The sequence below is a fragment of the Penicillium soppii genome (assembly GCF_028829465.1).
Source record: "Penicillium soppii strain IBT 18220 chromosome Unknown utg000006l, whole genome shotgun sequence".
Lineage (NCBI taxonomy): Eukaryota > Fungi > Ascomycota > Eurotiomycetes > Eurotiales > Aspergillaceae > Penicillium > Penicillium soppii.
Genome location: NW_026643236.1, coordinates 1,530,870 through 1,551,456, shown reverse-complemented (window position 1 = coordinate 1,551,456; position 20,587 = coordinate 1,530,870). Strand labels below are relative to the sequence as shown.

The 20,587-nt window shown below is 49.0% G+C and overlaps 9 protein-coding genes across 9 annotated transcripts; 6 read left to right on the top strand and 3 right to left on the bottom strand.

The window, feature by feature from the left end:
* Window positions 1-448: 448 nt before the first annotated feature.
* Window positions 449-1,092, top strand: N7529_007935 (CGR1 family protein; the record flags this gene model as incomplete). The annotated part of the gene is made up of 3 exons (XM_057243462.1): window positions 449-509; window positions 599-744; window positions 952-1,092. The coding sequence occupies 3 exons, from the start codon at window positions 449-451 to the stop codon at window positions 1,090-1,092; spliced, it is 348 nt and encodes a 115-aa protein (XP_057095000.1).
* Window positions 1,093-1,370: 278 nt separating this feature from the next.
* On the top strand, window positions 1,371-2,619 carry N7529_007934 (uncharacterized protein; the record flags this gene model as incomplete). Its single annotated transcript, XM_057243461.1, has 2 exons — window positions 1,371-1,897; window positions 1,926-2,619. The coding sequence occupies 2 exons, from the start codon at window positions 1,371-1,373 to the stop codon at window positions 2,617-2,619; spliced, it is 1,221 nt and encodes a 406-aa protein (XP_057094999.1).
* A 180-nt stretch (window positions 2,620-2,799) lies between these two features.
* tma22 (putative RNA binding protein Tma22) lies at window positions 2,800-3,726 on the bottom strand (the record flags this gene model as incomplete). The annotated part of the gene is made up of 3 exons (XM_057243460.1): window positions 2,800-3,233; window positions 3,288-3,359; window positions 3,573-3,726. The coding sequence occupies 3 exons, from the start codon at window positions 3,724-3,726 to the stop codon at window positions 2,800-2,802; spliced, it is 660 nt and encodes a 219-aa protein (XP_057094998.1).
* A 2,606-nt stretch (window positions 3,727-6,332) lies between these two features.
* N7529_007932 (protein phosphatase regulator REG1) lies at window positions 6,333-7,828 on the top strand (the record flags this gene model as incomplete). Its single annotated transcript, XM_057243459.1, has 2 exons — window positions 6,333-6,823; window positions 6,874-7,828. The coding sequence occupies 2 exons, from the start codon at window positions 6,333-6,335 to the stop codon at window positions 7,826-7,828; spliced, it is 1,446 nt and encodes a 481-aa protein (XP_057094997.1).
* A 358-nt stretch (window positions 7,829-8,186) lies between these two features.
* N7529_007931 (ELMO/CED-12 family protein) lies at window positions 8,187-10,344 on the top strand (the record flags this gene model as incomplete). Its single annotated transcript, XM_057243458.1, has 3 exons — window positions 8,187-8,453; window positions 8,522-9,851; window positions 9,899-10,344. 3 exons carry the CDS (start codon window positions 8,187-8,189, stop codon window positions 10,342-10,344), a joined length of 2,043 nt encoding a protein of 680 aa, XP_057094996.1.
* A 266-nt stretch (window positions 10,345-10,610) lies between these two features.
* N7529_007930 (uncharacterized protein) lies at window positions 10,611-12,946 on the top strand (the record flags this gene model as incomplete). Its single annotated transcript, XM_057243457.1, has 2 exons — window positions 10,611-11,243; window positions 11,291-12,946. 2 exons carry the CDS (start codon window positions 10,611-10,613, stop codon window positions 12,944-12,946), a joined length of 2,289 nt encoding a protein of 762 aa, XP_057094995.1.
* A 269-nt stretch (window positions 12,947-13,215) lies between these two features.
* N7529_007929 (uncharacterized protein) lies at window positions 13,216-14,600 on the top strand (the record flags this gene model as incomplete). The annotated part of the gene is made up of 4 exons (XM_057243456.1): window positions 13,216-13,461; window positions 13,508-13,533; window positions 13,582-13,598; window positions 13,660-14,600. 4 exons carry the CDS (start codon window positions 13,216-13,218, stop codon window positions 14,598-14,600), a joined length of 1,230 nt encoding a protein of 409 aa, XP_057094994.1.
* Window positions 14,601-14,859: 259 nt separating this feature from the next.
* N7529_007928 (dynamin-related GTPase DNM1) lies at window positions 14,860-17,362 on the bottom strand (the record flags this gene model as incomplete). Its single annotated transcript, XM_057243455.1, has 3 exons — window positions 14,860-15,174; window positions 15,228-17,192; window positions 17,264-17,362. 3 exons carry the CDS (start codon window positions 17,360-17,362, stop codon window positions 14,860-14,862), a joined length of 2,379 nt encoding a protein of 792 aa, XP_057094993.1.
* A 440-nt stretch (window positions 17,363-17,802) lies between these two features.
* N7529_007927 (putative actin binding protein) lies at window positions 17,803-20,348 on the bottom strand (the record flags this gene model as incomplete). The annotated part of the gene is made up of 4 exons (XM_057243454.1): window positions 17,803-17,889; window positions 17,973-19,844; window positions 19,901-20,088; window positions 20,147-20,348. The coding sequence occupies 4 exons, from the start codon at window positions 20,346-20,348 to the stop codon at window positions 17,803-17,805; spliced, it is 2,349 nt and encodes a 782-aa protein (XP_057094992.1).
* Between the last annotated feature and the right edge of the window lie 239 nt (window positions 20,349-20,587).

Genomic DNA, 20,587 nt, shown 5'->3' with positions numbered 1-20,587 from the left:
AAGAGTGTTATCGAGGGATCATGATAGGGAAATGCGAGAGTATATATGTGAGTGAGAGAGAGAGAGAGTGGGGGGAGGGGCGGTGTAACGAGGGATTTGTATGGACCTGTCGCCAAGCCACTTGCAGAAGCGAGGTGAGAAAAGCAACAGGTAGACAAACAAGGCTGCAGAAGCACTAAAATAAAATATAAAAGACCCGTTAGAGAAAGTGAACGAGAATCCAAAGGTGTGAAAGTGGAAAATAGGTGGAGTCGGGGAAATTAAGTCCGAGTCACATTTTGTTTTTTTCGCCGCAGTCGCTCGCCAAGACATTTTATCAGATCGAGATAATCAATGAGAAAACTCGGTCCCGTTTGCCTCGGACATCTTCTGTCTCTTCTCTTAAGACTTGACTTCCACCATTCCCACCAAACTACTTGGAATTGATATCTCCAAGTCCCCTCCAATCATGTCCACCACAACGGAGATACCAGTAACCGCCGCACCGAGCATCGGCTCACGGAAAAATGGTCAGTGACAAAACAAAAAAAAAAAAAACTAGCAGTCTCCACTTCTCTGCTATTCCTCATCTCTCCGGCTGACCCGATCGGATTTTCAGGCAAAAACTGGCATGGCACCAAGAAAGCTTTTCGTCCTAATGCGGGTTTGACTTCATACGCTAAGCGTCAAGAGTTGCGCAAGCACCAAGACGCAGTCAAGGAACTCGAACGTGAGATGAAGGCAGAACACGAGGCTGAGCGTCAGGTATGTCGATCTTTTTCTTTTTACATTACCTTTACCCTTCACTGTCTCACTGGTCCATGTCCGTCCCTATTGTCCCGATCTATGGTCCCTTGTTGAATTTCAGGTCCCCCCCCCCCAATATTGGGTGGCTCCATATGGAATTTCACTCACATAACTTATCTCCCGGCACACACCCCCTCAAGATGGCATCACTGACCGAGACAACAGGCCCGTATCCAGCGGATCAAGGACCGTCGCGAAGCCAAGGAGGAGAAGTTGCGTTATGAGAAGATGGCCGAAAAGATGCACCACAAGAGAGTCGAGCGCCTCAAGCGCAGAGAGAAGCGCAACAAGTTGCTCAACTCTTAATCTTCATATATCACTGTTGTGTATCCAAAATACCGTGTCGAGACTTCGGCATGGACTGGCGTTTTCTGAGATTAGGTCATAGGTAGCGAGAACAATTGTTTTTCTATAATACATATTTCCTCAAGGAGTTATTACAATGTACATGTGTAGCATGGTAGCGTATGTAGAACGTCTGGACGTTTTTGTATTGGAATGCCACTGTCGGGTTGAGCCCGACTTCACTGCCTCGGCGTTATCCGTTCCGAGCTTTCAAGCTTCACTCAACAACCTACTTCGCCATGGAACTCCACAAACCCCTCGCACCAACAAGATCATCATCCGCTACATTCCCTCTAACAAAATCTTCAACCCGACAATCTAACTCCGACATCTCCTCCCTCACCCAAAGCCAAAGCCCATCTCACTCCGGCCGCTCAGAAGACCGCCAGATCTCTCCTCGCTCAACCCGACCCTCCGCACCCCTAGACCAACCCAGCTACGACAGGACTCGCTCCCGCCATAAATACAGCAAGTCGCGGGAGCTGCGGTTCCCGCGGCCGAGCCAATCAACGTCGGCTGCGCGTGGACTACTGCCTACATGGTCTGAGTCGAAGGAAAAGGATCGAGAGGATGGGTTGCTGAAGGTGAGAGAGGACGGACGATGGGGGTCTGATTCGGAGAGTCGGAGGGGGAGTCTGGTTGAGAATGATAGGTTAGGGCCGATCGGGAGGGAGATTCAGTCGTTGGAGGATTTGGAGAGGGTTAAGAAGAGGAGGAAGCTTGGTGAGGAGTATGTTCTTGCTTGCCTGCTACTATCACTTTCTATGTGGGAGCATGACTTTAACTGAATGTAGATATCTACGCTCTGCATTGACGTCCATTGGAACTTTAGCAACAGACGTTACGCGTCGACTCGATTACACCTACTATAATCTCCTCGAGAAGATAACAGCTCTAAACTCAACAATCTCCTCCTTTCAAGAACTCTCCGACTCAGCCTCAACATTGTTGAACGATTTTGAACGCGAAACAGCAAGCCTGGACCAAGATATCCGCAAACAAATTAACGATCTACAAGGCTTCACACCTCAGATTGAAAAAGCCGATGCTCTCGAACAACGCATGAAAGCTGGTCGACAGCGCGTGGAGGAATTAGGCAAGCGTCTTGAGACTGTACGACACGAGATTGATAGCTGGGAGCAGCGGGAAACAGAGTGGCAAATACGGACCACGCGCCGACTACGCATATGGGGCATCCTGCTAGGCGCCGTGGTGGTTCTTGTGCTCGCTCTCGTTTTTCAGAGCCAGAAGCAGAACCGGAATGAGCACCGGACTGCCTTCCCCCGCCCCCCGCTGGAATGTTTGACAACGTTCATGAATCATGACCCTGTCCTACCTTGGGATTCTGGTGTGAGATCAGGTTCTGATGCAGGGCCGACATTCCCGTCCAGTCTAGCGGATCGTCGTGAGAGTTTGGTGAAGGCTAGTCCTGGTCCGACTTCCACGGGTTCTGGATATGACCCTTTGCGCGTACTGGATGAATTGTGATTTCTGTGCTCCAGACCTGGCCTAGACCCTTGATCCTTCAGATCCGAGCTAGAGATTGCCTGTGCTTGTGTTTGTGTTGCCAGCATTTAGTCTGGTAGATATCTGTGTATTTTATTTTTGATTTATGTCATGATACCCCCCGCAAGTCTAGGAGTCCTGGCGTCTGGAGTCACTGGGCTCCTACTGGGCTCCTACGATAGGCGCCTCACTCTTCTTCTTCTTCTTATCCTCCACGAATTCAATATTAGCCTCTGGGATCTTTGATCCATGAACCTCGAGCAGCCAATCGCTCAAATCATCGCTCACATCTCCCTGGACGGTAATCTCCTCAATCCCAGCAGGGGACCTCGTCACTGAGGACCCAGTAGCGAACTTCTTACCCAAATCCTTGGCAATTTTCTTGTTTTCCAGGCCGAAGACCTCCAGTCCAATAACAACAGTGACATACTTGCGCTTGTTCCGCTCGACTCGCTTGATAATGACCTTGGAAGCCGCCTTGCGCTCACTATCCCGAGCCTCGCTAGCAGCAGCCTTTGCTTCCTTCTTCGCGGCGTCCTTCGCGGCGCGCTCTTGTGCTGAAACAGAGAGTGTGGATAGATTGGCGCTCAATGCATCTAGACAAACAATGATTAGGTAAATAGTATCAATTGCCGTCGGCTATAGCTTACCATCGGAGTACAGCTTATCCCACAGATCAGACTCGTTATCCTTGAGCCATTCTTCGCACTTCTTTGCCGTGCCTCCGAATTCACAGTACTAGAACCCCGCATTAGAGCTAGACTCGAATACATGACAAGTGTGTAAGCTTCATAGGCGCAATCCTATGGCCAAAGCTATGCCAACGAAGCGATAAGGGGAAGCGGGGAAGGGCTGGACCTGGCGAGGAGATCCGGAACCCGGGAAACAGTGAGGGAATGGGGGCTGGGGACTGGGGTTTGCTCGCAAGGTCATACCTCCGGGGGTAATGTGCACACTATCGGGAACGATTCCGTCAGCCTTTGTTTTTCCACATCTCAGAGTTTGGGGGGGGGGGGGGGGGGGGGGGTCATTCTCACCTCCACAATAAACGACGTGTCTCGCTTGAGGGATTTCTTCTACCTCTGCCATTTTGAAGGTAATGGATATTTCGTCTTCGGCTCCTTTGCAGCTACAAGAGAATCACGCGGGGCGGAGGGGCAGTTCTGCCGACTAATCCTTTTTTGGATATCACGTGAGTGGGAAAAATTCCGGGAAGTCCGTCAACTGGCTGGTTTATACTCTGTACTCTACTTTCTCTTCTATACAAAGTTGTTATGTATATATAATACCCAATTGCTCGTGCCTTGTTCACGTTATACATCCAATGGCAACAAGCTTCAATCCAATTCTTTTTTTCTTTTATTTTTCTCTCTCTTTTCACTTTTTTTTTTTGACCGGGTACTCGATCTAGTGGCAAGGACTTTTTTTAGCACGACATCTCATATCTTAGATGGCTAATCTTTGACGCGCCGATGGGCCATCAAAACCGGAAACTAGGAAATTCGGGGGCGATGCAGGAAGACCCGCCTCTAATGAGCCGTTTAACTGCAGCTCTGGAGACCGGGGCCCTGGGAAATACATGAGGGGAACCTTGATAGTTGGGGGCTAATTGATTAGTGAGATTGAGATAACGACGATCATGAATGACTCGCAGGAGTTATCCAGGATTCTTTATCCAACACACACACCCTCTCTTTCTCTCTCTCTCTCTCTCTCTCTCTCTCTCTCTCTCTCATATACGGAGTGTTTCCAGGGTTCGAAATTAGTCTACGTCAGCCACAATGAAGTCAGCCATTGTGGACCAAGACAATGCGAGCCCCTGTTAAGCTGGAAGTTGGCGTTGGATGTCAATGCAGAAAAGTTACTATCGGAGCCAATGATCGGTGGAGGCTTTGGCAGGCGTGGAGGCCCGTGGGGAGACCGGGGCATTAGTGGGGAGGTGTATGCATTGGAGCTGCGCGTCAAAGTCTCAAGGCGAGAACGGGAGCAAAGTTTCAAATTCTCAATTCAAGGGCCTGAGCCTGAATGACTTCACGGTAACATGCAGCGACGAAGGAATTTCACTGGTTCGATTTATCGACAAGTAGCGGCAAATTCCATCCACGTAGGATTGCCCTCAAGATGCAACGCATTGACATCTGTACGACTTGTTTTGGCCCTATCTTTGCATATGTTCCGCAACCGTTAGAAAATTTGTTTGGGATTTTGGAACGAGATAGGGGAGTCATGGAAAGTAGACCAATGATAGTCATTGACATCAACATTGCACTATCTCGTAAAATCAAGTCATTATACGTTATAGGTCCGTGTTCCTACATAGAGTTTTTGTTTCTTCCTTTCTTTTATTTATATTCTACTATGGATCAACATGTACCGTTATACATAGTATAACATATGTATATCGTAGCTAGTTATATTATAGTAGTATTTGTTGTCCACTCCATTCCCATTGATCCTGTCGATCGTGGTCTACTAAGCTACGTTTACTGAGTTTCCCAGGTCCACTAAGTCAATTTTGCTTCATTATTATTAAGTTCCGGGTTCGCACGGTCCACATGAACCAACAGGGTCCTTGGGATATGTGTGTCACTAGTAGCTTAGCTCTAGTCCAATTGTGCAATGCATGTGTTTCATGACAGCATTCTAGAAAAAAAAAACATATAGTCGGGGCCGAGATGCCCGTTGGACGAGATTCTAATAGAAGAAGGGGAAGAAAGAAAAAGAAAAGAGAAAAAAGAAATAAAACACTAAAATTGCACTAAGAATGTACATACAGAAGTAACAGAAATGGCAGAAGTGGAGTGAAGTGCTCAGGCCCTGCGCAATGGGCTGGGCTCTAGGCCGATCCGTGATACGGCGAGAATAGGATAGATATTGAAATTCTTGATAAGATGTCGTTATTCGTTATATATTCGATCCCATTCCGTGGTCTTAGTGGAAGTTAAAAATTCGATCGATCGAGATCATTAGATTATAGTTGATATAACAACGAATGGATACATGATAACCATATATAATATACATATGTAGAACACAATTGATATATATTGTATATCTCCACTATATTTGTGTACGCTAAGGACTTGCATACGGTGGAGAAGAAACGGTTGCACTAAATTTTCGCAAGGTCTGGCCTTTTGTCTATTATTATTATTATCTCATTATACAATATTGTCAGTAGATTAGTCGACACTAGCAATGGCTAGCTATTGGCATAAAATAATATACTCGTAAAGAACCCCTGTCGGTGGCAACAAAACAAAACTCTCTGCTAGTTGATTGTATATATGAAGAGAGCACATTGGAAATTAAACTCATCACTTTGCTTTTTCCTTATTCTTTTTTTCTCTTTGATTCCTGGATCCTTTTCGTTCCCTCTATTATTCCCTCTATACCTACTCCGTGCTATTCCCTATTATTCCCCCAACTCTTTCCGGGAACGGCCTTGTACGACTTGTCTACTCCAAATTCCTACCTTTTCTATCATTGTTCTTTTGTTTTTTTAAATATTGATTATTCTTTGTCAATCTCTCGTTCAACCTCTACTTTTTTTATATATATAAAAAGCGAAGGGAAAAAGAAGAGCAAAAAAGAAGAAGGGAAAAAAACGCACTACCCCAGATATGATCTAAGGTTCTGACTTATCCCCGTGACCTCTTACATCATTGAAAAAGAGAGGAGAGAGAAAGAAAGAAATGTCTAACTTCACATTGGAGTGTCCAACTGTTCAGCGATACTTTTTGGAACATCATCTGGAAAAATCTCCCATGCAAAATGCTTATCGGAGGGACTCCTCCTCGACGTTGCCCTCCGCTCCCCCTTCCCCAAGCTTCACGTCCGATCAACTTCTCTACACACCCCTGACCAACCTGTCAGAAGATGAATTGGTCCTACCTGCTTTCGATACTCTCAAGGACGAGGAGATGAGTGACGCGTCTACGGAATCTCATCCCTGGACGTTACAGGCCCCCTCCGCGGATGACACCTCCCTGGAGGATGAACCCTCCAGACATGTGGACTACCTCTCACATGACTGGAGAGAAGAGGACATATGGTCTTCCTGGCGCTATGTGACAAGTCGGAGGAACGACTACAGTAATAGCGTGCGACTGGAGAATGCCTCGTGGAGGACATGGGCCAAGGCCAAGCACAACTTGAAGACGATATCCCCGGAAAGTCTGAATTGGTAAGTCAATTTCCTTCCGTCTGTTGGTCATCATCGCTGACTCTCAATAGGCTCAAGGACTGCGATGTCACCTGGCTTTATGGTCCATTGAAAAGTTCCATGGAACGTCAAACTTCTCCCTCGCCCCCTCCAAGTCGTCTGGAGACCCCAAACTCGTATTTAGATAGGAAACCAATCTTGAAGAAAAAGACTGCTTCCGAGGCTATTCTACAGCGATCCCTGTCCCAACATACGTTGCTTCAGCACGCCGGAGCCATCCTTAAAGCCCAAGAAGCAGAGAATGGATGGACTAGACCCCCTTTCCCAAGATCCAACACAGACCTGGATAACTTGCACCACCGCACTGGCAGCTCGACCTACTCGCTCGGTGGTACACTGACCACGTCCTCGTCCTCCGGAATGGCGTCTCCTAGCGAGCGTCGTCACATCCATTTCAATAACGAAGTCGTGCAATGCATCGCAGTGGAAGCCAAAGTATACGAGGATGAATGGCCCTCAACCTTCGACGAGTCATCTTCCGACAACAGCGTGGTCATGATGCGACAAATTACAGACAGAGGTGTAGTGAGCGCACGCAGCACTCCCCGCAACAGCTTCAGTGGCGATGGGAAAACCATCGCTCCCCTTCCGTCAACAACCCTCAAATACCGCGGCGATGCACCCGAATCTCGTCCAAGCATCCTGGATCGGTGGTCCTCCCCAGCTACATTATCACCTACTCCCTCGGTCGAGACCCTTCGACCCGGATCCGAACCCTCCGCAAACTTCCTTTTGGACGATGAAGACCCAACCCTCGATTTCACGGGGAATCACCCTGATCGCGACCGTCCATGGTTCGAAGAACCAACTTCTAACCGTCCGCTCCGATTGACAGACTCAGGAATGTTCATGCCTGAAGACGAGGGCGAATCTCCCAGCAGTACCATCTTGGACCGGGTTGTTGATACAGTGAACACGGCGCGAGACATTGCTCATGTTATATGGAATGTGGGATGGAGACGGTGATCAACTGATCGCATTTACGACTTGATGGCCATACATAATGAACCCTTGGCGTTTGGTATAGAATCTGGACAACCAACATGTAACGAAATAATGCATAAACATTGAATAGCAATAACATATGAGAAAATAACCAAGCAACCAAGTATATAATCAGCACTTAGATAGGTACTAGTTATCGTCAGCTAGTTATATAACTATCTAATAGCTAATTCACTACTAGTTAGTAACTAGTAACTACGTAGTCATACATAGAGTAGTAGTAATAAATTAAAGATCCTCGGATTCCAACTGCCCCACAGCCCCTGATCTTTCTCCCGAACTTCTTCTCCGCATGAACTGTTTCTACTCAAGGGGAAAAATGGAAACAGTCAACGTCCCCGAGCTCATTGAGCGCCTGGGAAGCGATGAAGATGCCGTGCGCAAAATGGCTGTTTTCAAGCTCCAATCTAACATTGGCGATCCATCCTTCGCAGACATGTTCATCTCAGATGGAGGTCTGCTGCGATTACGCTACCTGACTCTCCACGCAAGTGGCAATACTCTCGCATATAGTCTGACAAGCTTCTCGCGCCTCTTAGATGTCGACAAGGGGTGGGAGTGTGTGGACCAAGAGCTGGTTGAGCGGGTGAGTGGTTCAATCCGCCTTGCGGACAATCATAAACAAGACCAAATTGCTAAGCCCAAGACATCTAGATTGTCGAATTAATCGTCACTCACCCTCTTGTCAATATTCTCCGCGGAGCAATGTCAATCCTAGTCTCGATCGTCTCCCACCCCTCAAGCACGCGCTCCCCAGACCTCTCCGGGTTCCGCGCCCTCAAACCCGCTATCGCTATATACCCTCAATTCCTCGAGATGCTAGTGAGCAGACTCTCCTCCGCCGATCATGCCCTGTGCGCCAATGCGCTGCAATTAATCAACTCACTCATGCGCGACTCCATCACCCACGACTCCGAGGCCGAGTGGCCGAAATTCATTCAGAAATTGCAGGATCTAGGCGTTATCAGAGCGGTTTATGTGCTGATGCAGGATCCTGCTCTGCAAGACCTTGCGCATCCGCTTATGGAATTCCAGTCTTTGACGAAAGTCCTGCTGCGCAAGTGGCGGGATATTCCTGTCAATCAGGAAAAACCCGAACATCGACGTGCGCTAAAGGGCATTCATTTGGCTAGTAAACCTGAAAAGAGTGAGGAGGAGGGCGATGAGAAAAGGTCGAGAAGACATCATCCCGAGAAGTGGAGGCGGCTTGGGTTTGAGTCGGAGAGTCCGGCTGGGGAATTCTACGAGGTTGGATTCCTTGGTATCATGGATTTGGCGGATTATGTCCGGAGTCATGGAGATGAATTCCAGAAATTACTCTTAGAACACTCTACCAAGCCTGCGCGACAGCGGTGTCCGATTGCGCGGGCTTCCTTGGCTGTCACATCTATTCTCTATGAGCATTTCGAGGTTGACAAGTCTGAAATGGACGACACGAAGGCTTTCATTTCCGAGTCTCGCACTGGTTTCGATAAACTGTTCCAGCCGCTACTGTTACACTGGACGCGCCTACATGTCGCCGGATTACAGGCTTTCTTCCGTCTGTGGAAGGCTACAGCTGCCGAAGCAGAGGATTTGGATAAGTTGGTTGAACTTGTGAGGATTCTCATTGAGTCCGTTGTCGGCGGCGCGGATCGGACAAAGGATGTTCAGGATGTCGAGGAGGAACTGGCTGATTTCGAATATAACCGATTGCGCGGGTTACAAATGGAACTTCTGGAACTTACGTATGAGGATGCTTGGGGTCAGCATTTGCGTCAAGTGCGCGAGGAACTGCATCATGAGGCTTTGCAGTTTGTGAAAGAGCAACGTATTCGATCTTTGCTCCAGGGTTGTTGGTTTGCGCTGGATCACAAATCCGAGGGCCCGAACTCTGCAACCTATCAATATGCTCAACTTTCGCATAATCGACGATATTTGCACTTTGGATCGTTCGATCTCATGGGTGACCGACCGCCGGAGTTGGATACTCTCCCTGAGAAAAGTGAGTTTCTCATACTGTGTCTCTTGGCCAAGTACTAACAATCCCAGTCGACCTCTCCATCGTCTCCTCTGTTGTCTCCAATGTTTCGGCAAATGACCACTCCTCCTCTGCAACAGTCAAAACATCTCGTCAACCCGCTACCAAAATCACCATCCATGGCTACGCCCCCTCCCCCAGCAGTCATGGAAAAGGTGCCAGTCACGCCCGTTCAGCCAGCAGGACAACCCAAAAAGAGGCGATCCTGCTTACCCTGCGACCCTCGTCGCACAGCATTGCGTCCGAGTGGTTGGATGGTCTACTGATGCTACTTAACCAACAGCCTATCACGGCGGAGACGAATAAACTGATTGAGTTGGTTAGCAACTATGGATTGAAGATTCGACTGCTCAATGTTCGCTTTGATGATGCTACTTTTGCAGGCGAGGCACCACAGGTTCCGGCAAGGGAGGGATTAGATGAAGATTATTACTATGATGTGTTTGGGGGTGCATAGACTTGTTTTCTTTCCTTCTTTCTTTTTTTTTCTCACTGTCAATATACCCGTTGTGAATTCGATTAACATAATGTCAATTTTCATTAATACAGAAGTCCAAAAATATGACCATATAGCTATACAATATATATGTAACTATGCCAAGTTCTTAAGTTGTGTACTCCGTAGAAGTGAAGTTGTCAGGTCCCAAGTATAGAAGTAGATGTAGATTCTTGGCGTCATAAGCTTATCGGATCTTCATATCTCAGACTTCCCTTCAACTCACAATGGATCGACCCGCAAAACGACAACGCAGATCAGAAGATGAAAAGCCCAAGTCGAAGCGCAAAGCAAAGCCCACAGTCATCGACAGTTCCTCGTCCCCAATAGAAGCAATAGAACCAACCTCCCCCTTCGCATTCTCCACACGACCAAAACAACGACTCCCAACAGCCTCCCCGCAAAAGCCAAAGTCCTCCCCAGACAAATCAAAATCCCTACACAGCTTCTTTAAACCCGCAACAGAAAGCCAACGATGGACCAAGATCGAGAAATTAACTCCGACTCCAGTAACGGATGATGTCGATCTCAACATTGAAGACGACTACGATTCCTACGATGAGATCTTCACACAACACCTAGCAAATGAGCGTGCCACCTCGAGTGCACAATGCACAAAACTGCCCCTCAATTCAAAATCAAAACCAAAACCCAAGCTCAAGGCGCCGGCTAAGAAGACGAAGCGGTTTCTCCTACCGAGCACGATCACGGATATTAAGCAGTCCGTGCAAATCGCAGATAAGAGACCATGGTCTCAGCGATACGCACCGGCATCAGTAACTGAATTGGCCGTTCATAAGAAGAAAGTCTCGGATGTGCGCTCCTGGCTGGAAGATGCCTTTTCTGGGAGGCGTTCGGAGGTGAGTTACAGCTCGTATGTTATGATCCTCATACTGAAACTCTGCAGAGATTACTTGCCCTCCGAGGACCAGCAGGAAGCGGAAAAACGACGACGATATCACTTTTATCCGAATCAATAGGCTACGACATCATCGAATGGAAGAATCCACCGGCGTCGGATTTCGGCTCGAGCAGCTATCAGTCCATGAGCGCTGTCTTTGAGGACTTTCTAGGCCGAGGTGACAAGTTTGGTGGTCTGGATCTTGATGACCATCTTCAACACGATAAGCGTATCCTGCTCATCGAGGAGTTTCCTTCCATCCTGGGCCGATCTACTGCCCTCATGGCTTTCCAGACTTCTCTCCAGCGATACTTAGCCGGTGCAAGAACTGATCATGCGCGCGGATTGAGCCATCCGCCTGTCGTGATCATTGTTTCGGAGACTTTGCTGGGGTCTGCGTCGTCGGTTTCTGATAACCTGACTGTGCACCGTTTACTGGGACCGACGGTATATAACCATCCTGGGACGACAATCTTGGATTTCAATGCCATCGCGCCTACTTTCATGTACAAGGCTCTGCGGTCAATTTTGGATAAAGAGGCAAGGGAGTCGAGACGCATGCAGATCCCTGGTCCCAGCGTTCTTGATCGGATCTCTGAAATTGGAGATATCCGCAGTGCCATTTCGTCCCTCGAATTTCTTTGTTTGAAAGGTGATGATGACGGGAATTGGGGAGGAAGTGTTTCGAAGAAGACTCGTGGCGAGTTCGCGCTTACGGCAATGGAAAAAGAGTCTCTTAAGTTGATCACGCAGAGAGAAGCCAGTCTGGGCATGTTCCATGCTGTTGGAAAAATCTTATACAACAAACGCATGGACCCAAGTCTGATAGACGATGATAGTTTTGACATTCTTCCACCTCCACCGGATTACTTGCACCACTGTCATCGACCGAAAACTTCACAGGTAATGGTTAATGAGCTGGTCGATGAGACCGGAACCGATATCTCGACTTTTGTCAGCGCCCTTCATGAGAATTATATCCCGTCCTGCGAGGGCGATGAGTTCACCGATACTTTTGGCGATTGCATCGAGGCGCTCTCTGATAGCGATATTCTCAGTGCGGATCGGAAATCTGGAGGTGCTCGCACTGGGATAGGAACGGGAATCAACACTTTCGGCAGCGGTATTGACGTTCTCCGGCAGGAGGAAATGAGTTTTCAGGTTGCGGCGCGGGGACTGTTGTTTGCGCTGCCATATCCGGTCAGGAGGAAGGTTGGTAACGGTGGACGGCGGGCTGGAGATGCCCACAAGATGTTCTATCCTACTTCTCTACGACTATGGAGGGAGGCGGAAGAAATCGATGGATTGGTGGACTCATGGTCCAATAGACTTCTCAATCCATTGCAACAGTCTCAAACTTCCGAACTCACAGGCGTCAGTTCCTGGAAGAGTCTGCAAGTTGGAAGATCTGATTCGGCTCAAAATCAAAGTGAAAGTGTGACCACCATGATGCCTCGGCATGATCTGCTGCTTCATCAATTGCCCTATATGGCTGTCATTCGAAGACAAGACCCAGATTGGTGGCAACTGAATAAGATCACCAGTGTTGGAAATGGCATTCGCAATGATGAGATTGAGGATACGGAGTCAACTCTACGGGTGATTTCATCTCATGGAGAAGAAGAGAAGTTGATCCTCAGTGATGATGATATTGTGGATTGATGTAAAATAATCAAAAGAAGATCTCTAAACAAATAGACTGTACTCTTTCATATGTGTATACTTACATGTGTAGCTATGGAACCTATAGAAAGTAGTAGCTAAACACCGGCTTATTTCCGAACCCCGTGATATTTATCTTATCTTCAGCTTCAGCTTCTCAAGTCCTTGTCCATTCCCACACTGTTGCATTTGCAATTCATTAGAAAAAGAATAGAAAGTATGCTAAAATCAATGCCTAATTTCTAGAAGAATACACTAACAGTCACAGAATGCTCAATGACAATGACGCCTCAAAACGAGGACACGAATACCCGATCAATCGATCACGAGTCTCAACTCTGAACACGGACAAAATTGCAGACCTTGTCTCTTCTCATTCCTGGGACAAGGTTGACTATGCTCAATTGAAAAAGGATGCTCCGGGCCTGGTTGCGGCCGCTGCCCATGCGGTCGTGCCCAGCTGGACGAATATGGCCATGATGGTTTCTTTAATCTTTGGAGGCTGTTGTGCCAATGTGCGTTATTTTAAGCTTCGTTGGAACGAGACTAATGTGTATTTAGGTCTTTGCACTGGAAGCGATTATCAAGTAAGTCAAATATTTCAACTTCTACAGCAATTGCTAACAAATCAACAGAGAACAACCAACAGCCGGTAAGCAACCACCACCTCCACAATAAAAACAAGAACAACATCTATACTAACACCTACAAAGGACCCCTTATAACATTCGCCCAATTCATCATCTGCGCCCTCTTCACACTCCCTCACTTCCTATCTCCCTCCTCGGGTCTCAAAGCCCTCTTCATCAAACCCCGCGCCATCCCCCTTAAATCATGGATCATCTACACAGCCTACTTCCTAACAGTTAACCTCCTCAACAACTGGGCCTTTGCATATAGAATCTCAATCCCACTGCATATCATCCTCCGCTCTGCCGGCCCAGTAGCCTCAATGATAATCGGCTATATCTACAACGGCCGCCGTTATTCCACCGGCCAGATTGCCTCAGTGGGAATGCTGACAATTGGCGTTGCAGCGGCGGCCATGGCCGATGCGCAGGCGAAGGGTTCTCTGAAAGCAGAGACGGATACTGATATCATGACGACTGTTACGGGATTTACCATTTTGGCACTTGCCATGGTCCTCTCTGCTTTCCAGGGAATATATGCTGATCGACTGTACGCAAAGTATGGACGAGATCATTGGAAGGAGGCGCTTTTCTATTCCCATGCGTTGTCTTTACCACTTTTCTTTACAAGTTGGGGGCAGTTGGCTAGGCAGTGGCGGGTTGTTATGGCGTCGCCTTCTTTGGTACAGGATGGCGTGCAGGTGTTTGGATTGGTCAAGTATGGTATTGTTGCGGACTTGCTGGCGCAGATTCCTGTTCAAGTCGCGTATCTTGCGATGAATGCTTTGACCCAGTACCTGTGTATTCGAGGGGTGCATCTTTTATCTGCCAAATCCAGTTCGCTGACTGTGACTATTGTGCTGAATGTCCGCAAACTGGTCTCGTTACTCTTGTCGATTTATCTGTTTGGGAATCATTTGGCCGGGGGTGTATTGATTGGTGCCGCCCTGGTGTTTGTTGGTGGTGGACTGTATGGATTCGAAGGTGCGCGTTTGAGAAGTGCAGCGAAAAGAAAAGTACAGTGATGGCAGTTGGTTTTCTTTTTTAAAGAAACTAGCATGTCGGGGGTATTATCGGGGCATTTGCATCCCATTTCCGGGTATACAATATGCGAATTATTTGTTGAAAACCATCATTGACTACCATCATTACCATCGTTACATCTTCGAATTCAGTTTTGCTTGGGAAAAGACATATCGATATCATGTGCAGACGATAATTGTACATAATTGAGACAGACGCAGTAATTCAGCTCGACTAAAAAGCAAAACATAAGCTCTTGATCTATAACACCTCCCCGACAATCTTGGCAGCTTCTTTGTATGTCTCCAATAGCTTCTCGCACTTCTCTCTCTCGGCCTTGATGCCATCATCTTCATAGAGAAGCTCGCTGAAAAGATCTTCTTTATAGAGTTCACTGACGAGTCTGTTCTGCACAACATCCTTGCAGTGGTTGACAAGAAGATGCATGACTGCCTTCGGGACTTGGTCTGCAATTGTCTCCCGGACGATGGCAAAGTATGATGAAATCAAGCGCTGAATGAGCTCGCATTCGAGCAATTCACGATCGGTGAGTGCGGGCTCGGTGTTCTCATGGGGCTATAAAGGTTAGTCGGAAATTTGGACAAATGGATCGGTCTTGCAGAGCTTACGAAGTTAGATAAATCACCACCAAACTCGGGGGGTGCGGTGTATTCCTCGACTGGTACAACCGGAGACCTAACCTCGGCACGCCGAATGCTCTGGCTGATACTAGGTTCGGTAGGATAGGGGTTCGAGCGGTGTGAGCCCAGGCCAGCTGATGGGATTGCTGTGTTTTGTGTGCCCTCCTTACCGAAGAAGTAGTTAAGGAAGGAATCACGAGCAGTGTTTGAACCAACGCCAAATCCGGCATGGTTGGAGTGAGCGCCATTCAGAGTCGCAGCGATGCCATTCTCGCCCGCACGACCGACGTGAGGGGACAAGCTCCGCGAGCCCTTAGTGGACTGCGTTCGATGAGGAAGGCTTTTTTCTTCTTCCTCGTCAGGACCTCCTGTGCCATTGGGAGCTCCCAGTTCCTTTTGGCGGCGCTTCTCGCGCTTTCGCTTCTCCTCTGCCAGGACAGCTTTCCTCTCTTCGTCCTGCTTGTTTTGGATGATGGAAGACATGGCGGCGGCGGCACCGAGGAAGTTAGGGTGGTTGGTGTTGATATAGGCTCTTTGAATAGAGATCAAAGATTCCACATAGCTGGAGCAAGGCCCGAGGCGCTCACGAAGAAGGTCGGATACCACCTCAATCAGCTTTCCTTGGAGACGGGGGAATCGCAGGAGTTCTTGGTTGCCACATGTGTGACAGATCTTGATGAGTTCTTCATAGACCAGTTCCACGCATCGCTGACTAGGCGATTCAAGGAGCTTGATCTGGGGCTTGACCAGCAAATCAAAGGCTAATTCGGGGACAAACAGACTGGGACGAGGACCTGTCGAGTTGCGGATGGCCGTTCGGATGTCGGAAACGGTCAGATTGTGGGTGGGGTCGATGGTCTCTAGGGAGTTTCCAAAGACAGAGTTGAAAATGTAGTAAATCCGAGCTCCGCCGCAAAGCTCCTTAGTAGAGATCTCCGATGAAGTTCCGTCGATAGAAGAGATGAATGAGGCAGCAAATCTGGTCATCTGTTGAAGAATCAATGATCCACGGTGCTCTTCGCCGCTAAACTGCTTGTTTCCATAGCTGGCCAGCTCCTGTTGAGTCTGACCCATAAGAGTATTCAATCGAGCCTTAATGTCTGGCAGGCGGTCTCGAATATGCGACATAAGTGTTGTGTTCAATGTCTTGGCCAAGAAATGCGTTCCGCATCGGTTCGCCATGTTTCGATAAGCTGGGTGATGTCTGAAAAATTCCGATTCAGCCCGCAAGGCGTCAGAGAGAGACTTGCCAGACTGGATATCCTGCTGTGATCGATTGACAACACCAATGAAACCAAGCTTCAATGGATACACACGTCCGGACAGGATGTCCATGGCGTTTGTACCATGATCCATGAGATCCAACTTGGATAGGACACCAATTGTCCTCCGGCCCATGGCATCCACCTGGCGAGCGAGCTTCAGCGCCTCGGAGTTGACCAAATCGACATTGGCTGGAGAGACCGCAAGAATTATGCTGTTCGGCTTGGCGATATATTCCAGAATCAGGGTGCGCGTTTGTTTCTCGATATCGGAGGGTTGGTCGCCAATGGGTACCTTTGTCAATCCGGGCAAATCCACCAGCGTCAGGTTCAGCACATGAGGCGAGAAGATCTTCAGGTTGATGGGCTGTCTGTTGATTCCTTTGTTACTTCCCGCAATCCTTGCCGTCTCCGCTTCGATCTCTTGCTTCACTTGCGCAAAGTCATCGAACTTGCGTCCTGGCAAGTGGTGAAACTCGGCCCATTCGTGTTGACCGGCAACACTGGCGGCCGTGTGGGGGATGTGGACCTCATCGGATTCGGGTTTATCATCGCGTTCACTGGGAACGTTGATAAGTTGAAGAATGAGCGGCCGTCGAGTGACAATTCCGCTGCCTCTGGGAAGGAAGTCCCTCCCAACTATATTCTCTAGGACCGAAGACTTTCCGGATGATTGCGAACCAACAACGACCTGAGAAGGGGATTAGTTCAGGACATCAAGTGAGTTTACTTTTCGGCAACTCTAGGTTTAGTAAGACTCACAATTTGGGGCAGATCTAGAGAATCATTTCCAATGGTATTAAACACCAAATCCTGGAGCTTGTTCACTGTCACGAGCAGATCCTCGCCCAACGATGCCATGATGTGTTTGAGGGAACCGAAGTTCCTGTGTAAATCGAGGGACAAGGATTCGTGAAACGAGGGGAAATACGCGCAAATGAAGTCGCGTGCAGGTAGGCCTAAGCCCTTCGGCTTCTACACTCTGTTTATGGCCACTTTTTCGGCACACGTGATGCTGACATAATGCTCTGACGTAGATGATTTGGGATTTCACTTAGGAGCGTCAACTTGTTATTAGTTAGTTAAATGATATGTGGGCATCTATATGTGAACAATATATATATTACAACGCAGTTTGTAATGCCTCAAAGATTCATGCTTTCGTAATTTGGATTTGTATTGAACTTGGCATTTTCATACCGGTGTGAATCACAGAATACACAACCAAGTCTAGTTTGAAAAGTGAAAAGAAACACAGAATAAGGTAACATTGCGAAGGTTGAGGTCAAATCATGATCCAATCACTCATCCAGTTGAACATAGTTGGCAGGGAAGAGTCCTCGTGCGCCATTGTATTCACCAAGCCACCAATCATCATCGGGGAATTCCTAAAGAATTGACATAGTTAGCACAGTGTATATTTTGGGGGAAAGGAGAGAGGGAACAATCAACTGGAGAGGAGTCCACTTACCACGTTGGAGATCTTTGCATTTTCAGGGAAGCTGATCTCGTTGTCTTCAGCAGCCTCGTAATCATATAAAGCTGTGGCAGAAGGACCCTTGGACGGAGCAGCTGTCGGGGCCGCGGCGGGCGTGGGGGGAGGAGGAATAGCAGCAGGAACAGCAGCAGGAGCGGGGGCAGGGATGTTCTCAGGCTGATGAACAGGTGCTGGCGCGTGTGCAGCCTCATCTTCCACAATTTCGACATAGTTGGCTGGGAAGAGACCACGCTCGCCCTGAGAGTTAACACCCACCCACCAATCCTCATCCACCATTTCGATCTCGGTCACAAACTCGCCCTCACGGAGTTCGATCTCATTGTCCTCGGCCTTCTCGTAGTCGTACTGGATCTGAGCCCGTGGTCCACCCTGAGTTTGCTCGGGTTCAGGCACGGTAGCCTCAGCCGCAGCACGGCCAAGGTCATGAGAATCATCCTCCAATTGTGTCTCATCCGGAACAATTTCCTGCAGACTCCTGATAGGCATGGCAGGGGGCGGAGAGTGCTGCTCCTCGTGGGCATCAGCAACCTCAGTGGCATCGGGGGCACTTTGGGCAACCGGCATAGCAATTCGAATGGGCGAGTTGTCACGCTCAGGTGAGCTGGGAGGTGATGGCGAGCGAGGCTGGGGTGGAGGCGATGGAAGCACCTGCTGAGCATCATGAGGGCGCTCGGGCTCGGTGACAGAGGGCAGCCCCGGCACAGGAACAGGGCGACTGGCCTGAGGGATGGGAGGAGCTGGAGGCGCGGGGGTTTCTTGGGCAAATTGATCACGGACTTCTCTCACATGAGGTTGTGGTTGCTCCTCAGGCTGGTCATTAGCCCGGGCATCCACCTCCTGTTCGGGCAAATGCGACTTTTCGCGGGCAGTCTGAACGGTAGCCCAGGACTTGCCAGCATACCCGCTCTTCCATTCGCCTCCACTAGGCTGGTTTTGGATCGGGGCGGGGACAGACTCAGCACCTCCAGAGCTTGGAGCCGCTCCGCGCTCTTTGGCTTTGCGCTCAGCCCAGATTTGAGCAGGAGTCTTTCCACCCTCGTCGGCGAAAGTTCGGCTAGCAGCACCAATCTGCGCACTTGCGGTCGGCTTCGAGTCCAGACCAGCGGGGAGAGGCGGCTTTGTTCCGGGGAAGGAGGGACCGCCACCAAACTTGTTGGCAATCTTGGGTTTCGGCAGGTCTGTCAGGCGGCCCGAGGCAGTAGATGGCACAGGTCGTTCGGGTAACGTTGTGGCAGGCTCGTTGACAGCAGGGCTTGGTGCAACGTTGCCGCTGGCACCCTCGGGCTTCTGTGCCCTTGCACGAATAGCACCAATATCAACCTTTCCAACCGGTTCATAGGAGCCCTTGACGGTGGCTGGACGCTCGTCCTTCAGGTTACCAGCTTCGGCCGCTTGCCTTCGAATTGCGGCAATATCGACTTTACCCACTGGCTGATATCCGCCCCGAACCACATCTCCAGCATCATTCGAGGAGGCAGCAGCGGACTGACGAGTAGCTGTAGGGTTTGACTTCAGTTCTTGCAAGTTCACTCTGGTGGGCTGGTAAGCTGGCTGGACCTTCTCCAGTTGGGTGCGAGTAACTGGAGGAGCATCAGCACCCCATCCATCATCGTCCACATTGGCCCTTGAAGTAGGCTGCACGCGGGAAACGGGGTTGGGTGCAATCCCTCCAGATCGAGTGGGTGTGAAAGCAGGCTTGCTGGCCACCGCAGGCCGAAGGGCAGGAGGCGGAGCAGAAGACTCGCCTACTGAATACTTAGAACCGGATGAATCTGCCACTCGCTTGATAATTCCCTCGGGTGTCAAATCTCCGTCTGCACGGGCTGTAATTTGCACATGATATCCCTGTTTACCCCAGATTAGTCCATGCCATCACACCCGTTGCGAAAGGGGAAACTCACATGGAGGAACTTGGCGACGGTAGCCAGGTGGCTGGTGAAATAACCCTTTGTTCGTTCTGGCACACCTTCTCCACACCATCCAATGAGGACGTTCTTGGGGAGACCGGTGTTGGGGTCCGTCACCTTTACATAGGCGAATTGCACTCGTCCTTCGGAGAATTCCTCGATGAGATCGGCCAATTCACCCTCTAATATAAATTATTAAACAAAAGTTAGATTCAATGATGGATTCTTTCATTCACTAACCTCCAGAGGTCTGGACCTTGAGGATACTCTCCTTGCCTGCATCCTGCTGGAAAGCGCTGACAAGCGGGGTAGAAACTGAGAAGACGGCCCATTGACCAGCAGTTGGGGAACCTCCATTTGCCGATGGAGGAGGTGCATTTACCACTGTTTGGTAACTCTTTGATATCGAGGGGCCATTGGACGAGAGGTTGAGAGATGCCATGGCTTCCGGGTAGGCGGGGGGAGGAAAAGGGAAGCTCGATGGGACCACGTGGGAGGATGTAGTTTTTGCTTTTTGCTTTTTTGATTTTTTGCTAATTCACAGTATGACCTGTGTATGATGGGACGAGCTGTCAGTAATAAGTCGTGGAAAGGTAAATTTCCAAGTGGACGTGTGGTGCGACAAGTTGTGAATTAACAGATAGGAGAAGGATGATTGATTGACGTAGCCCGCAATGGGGT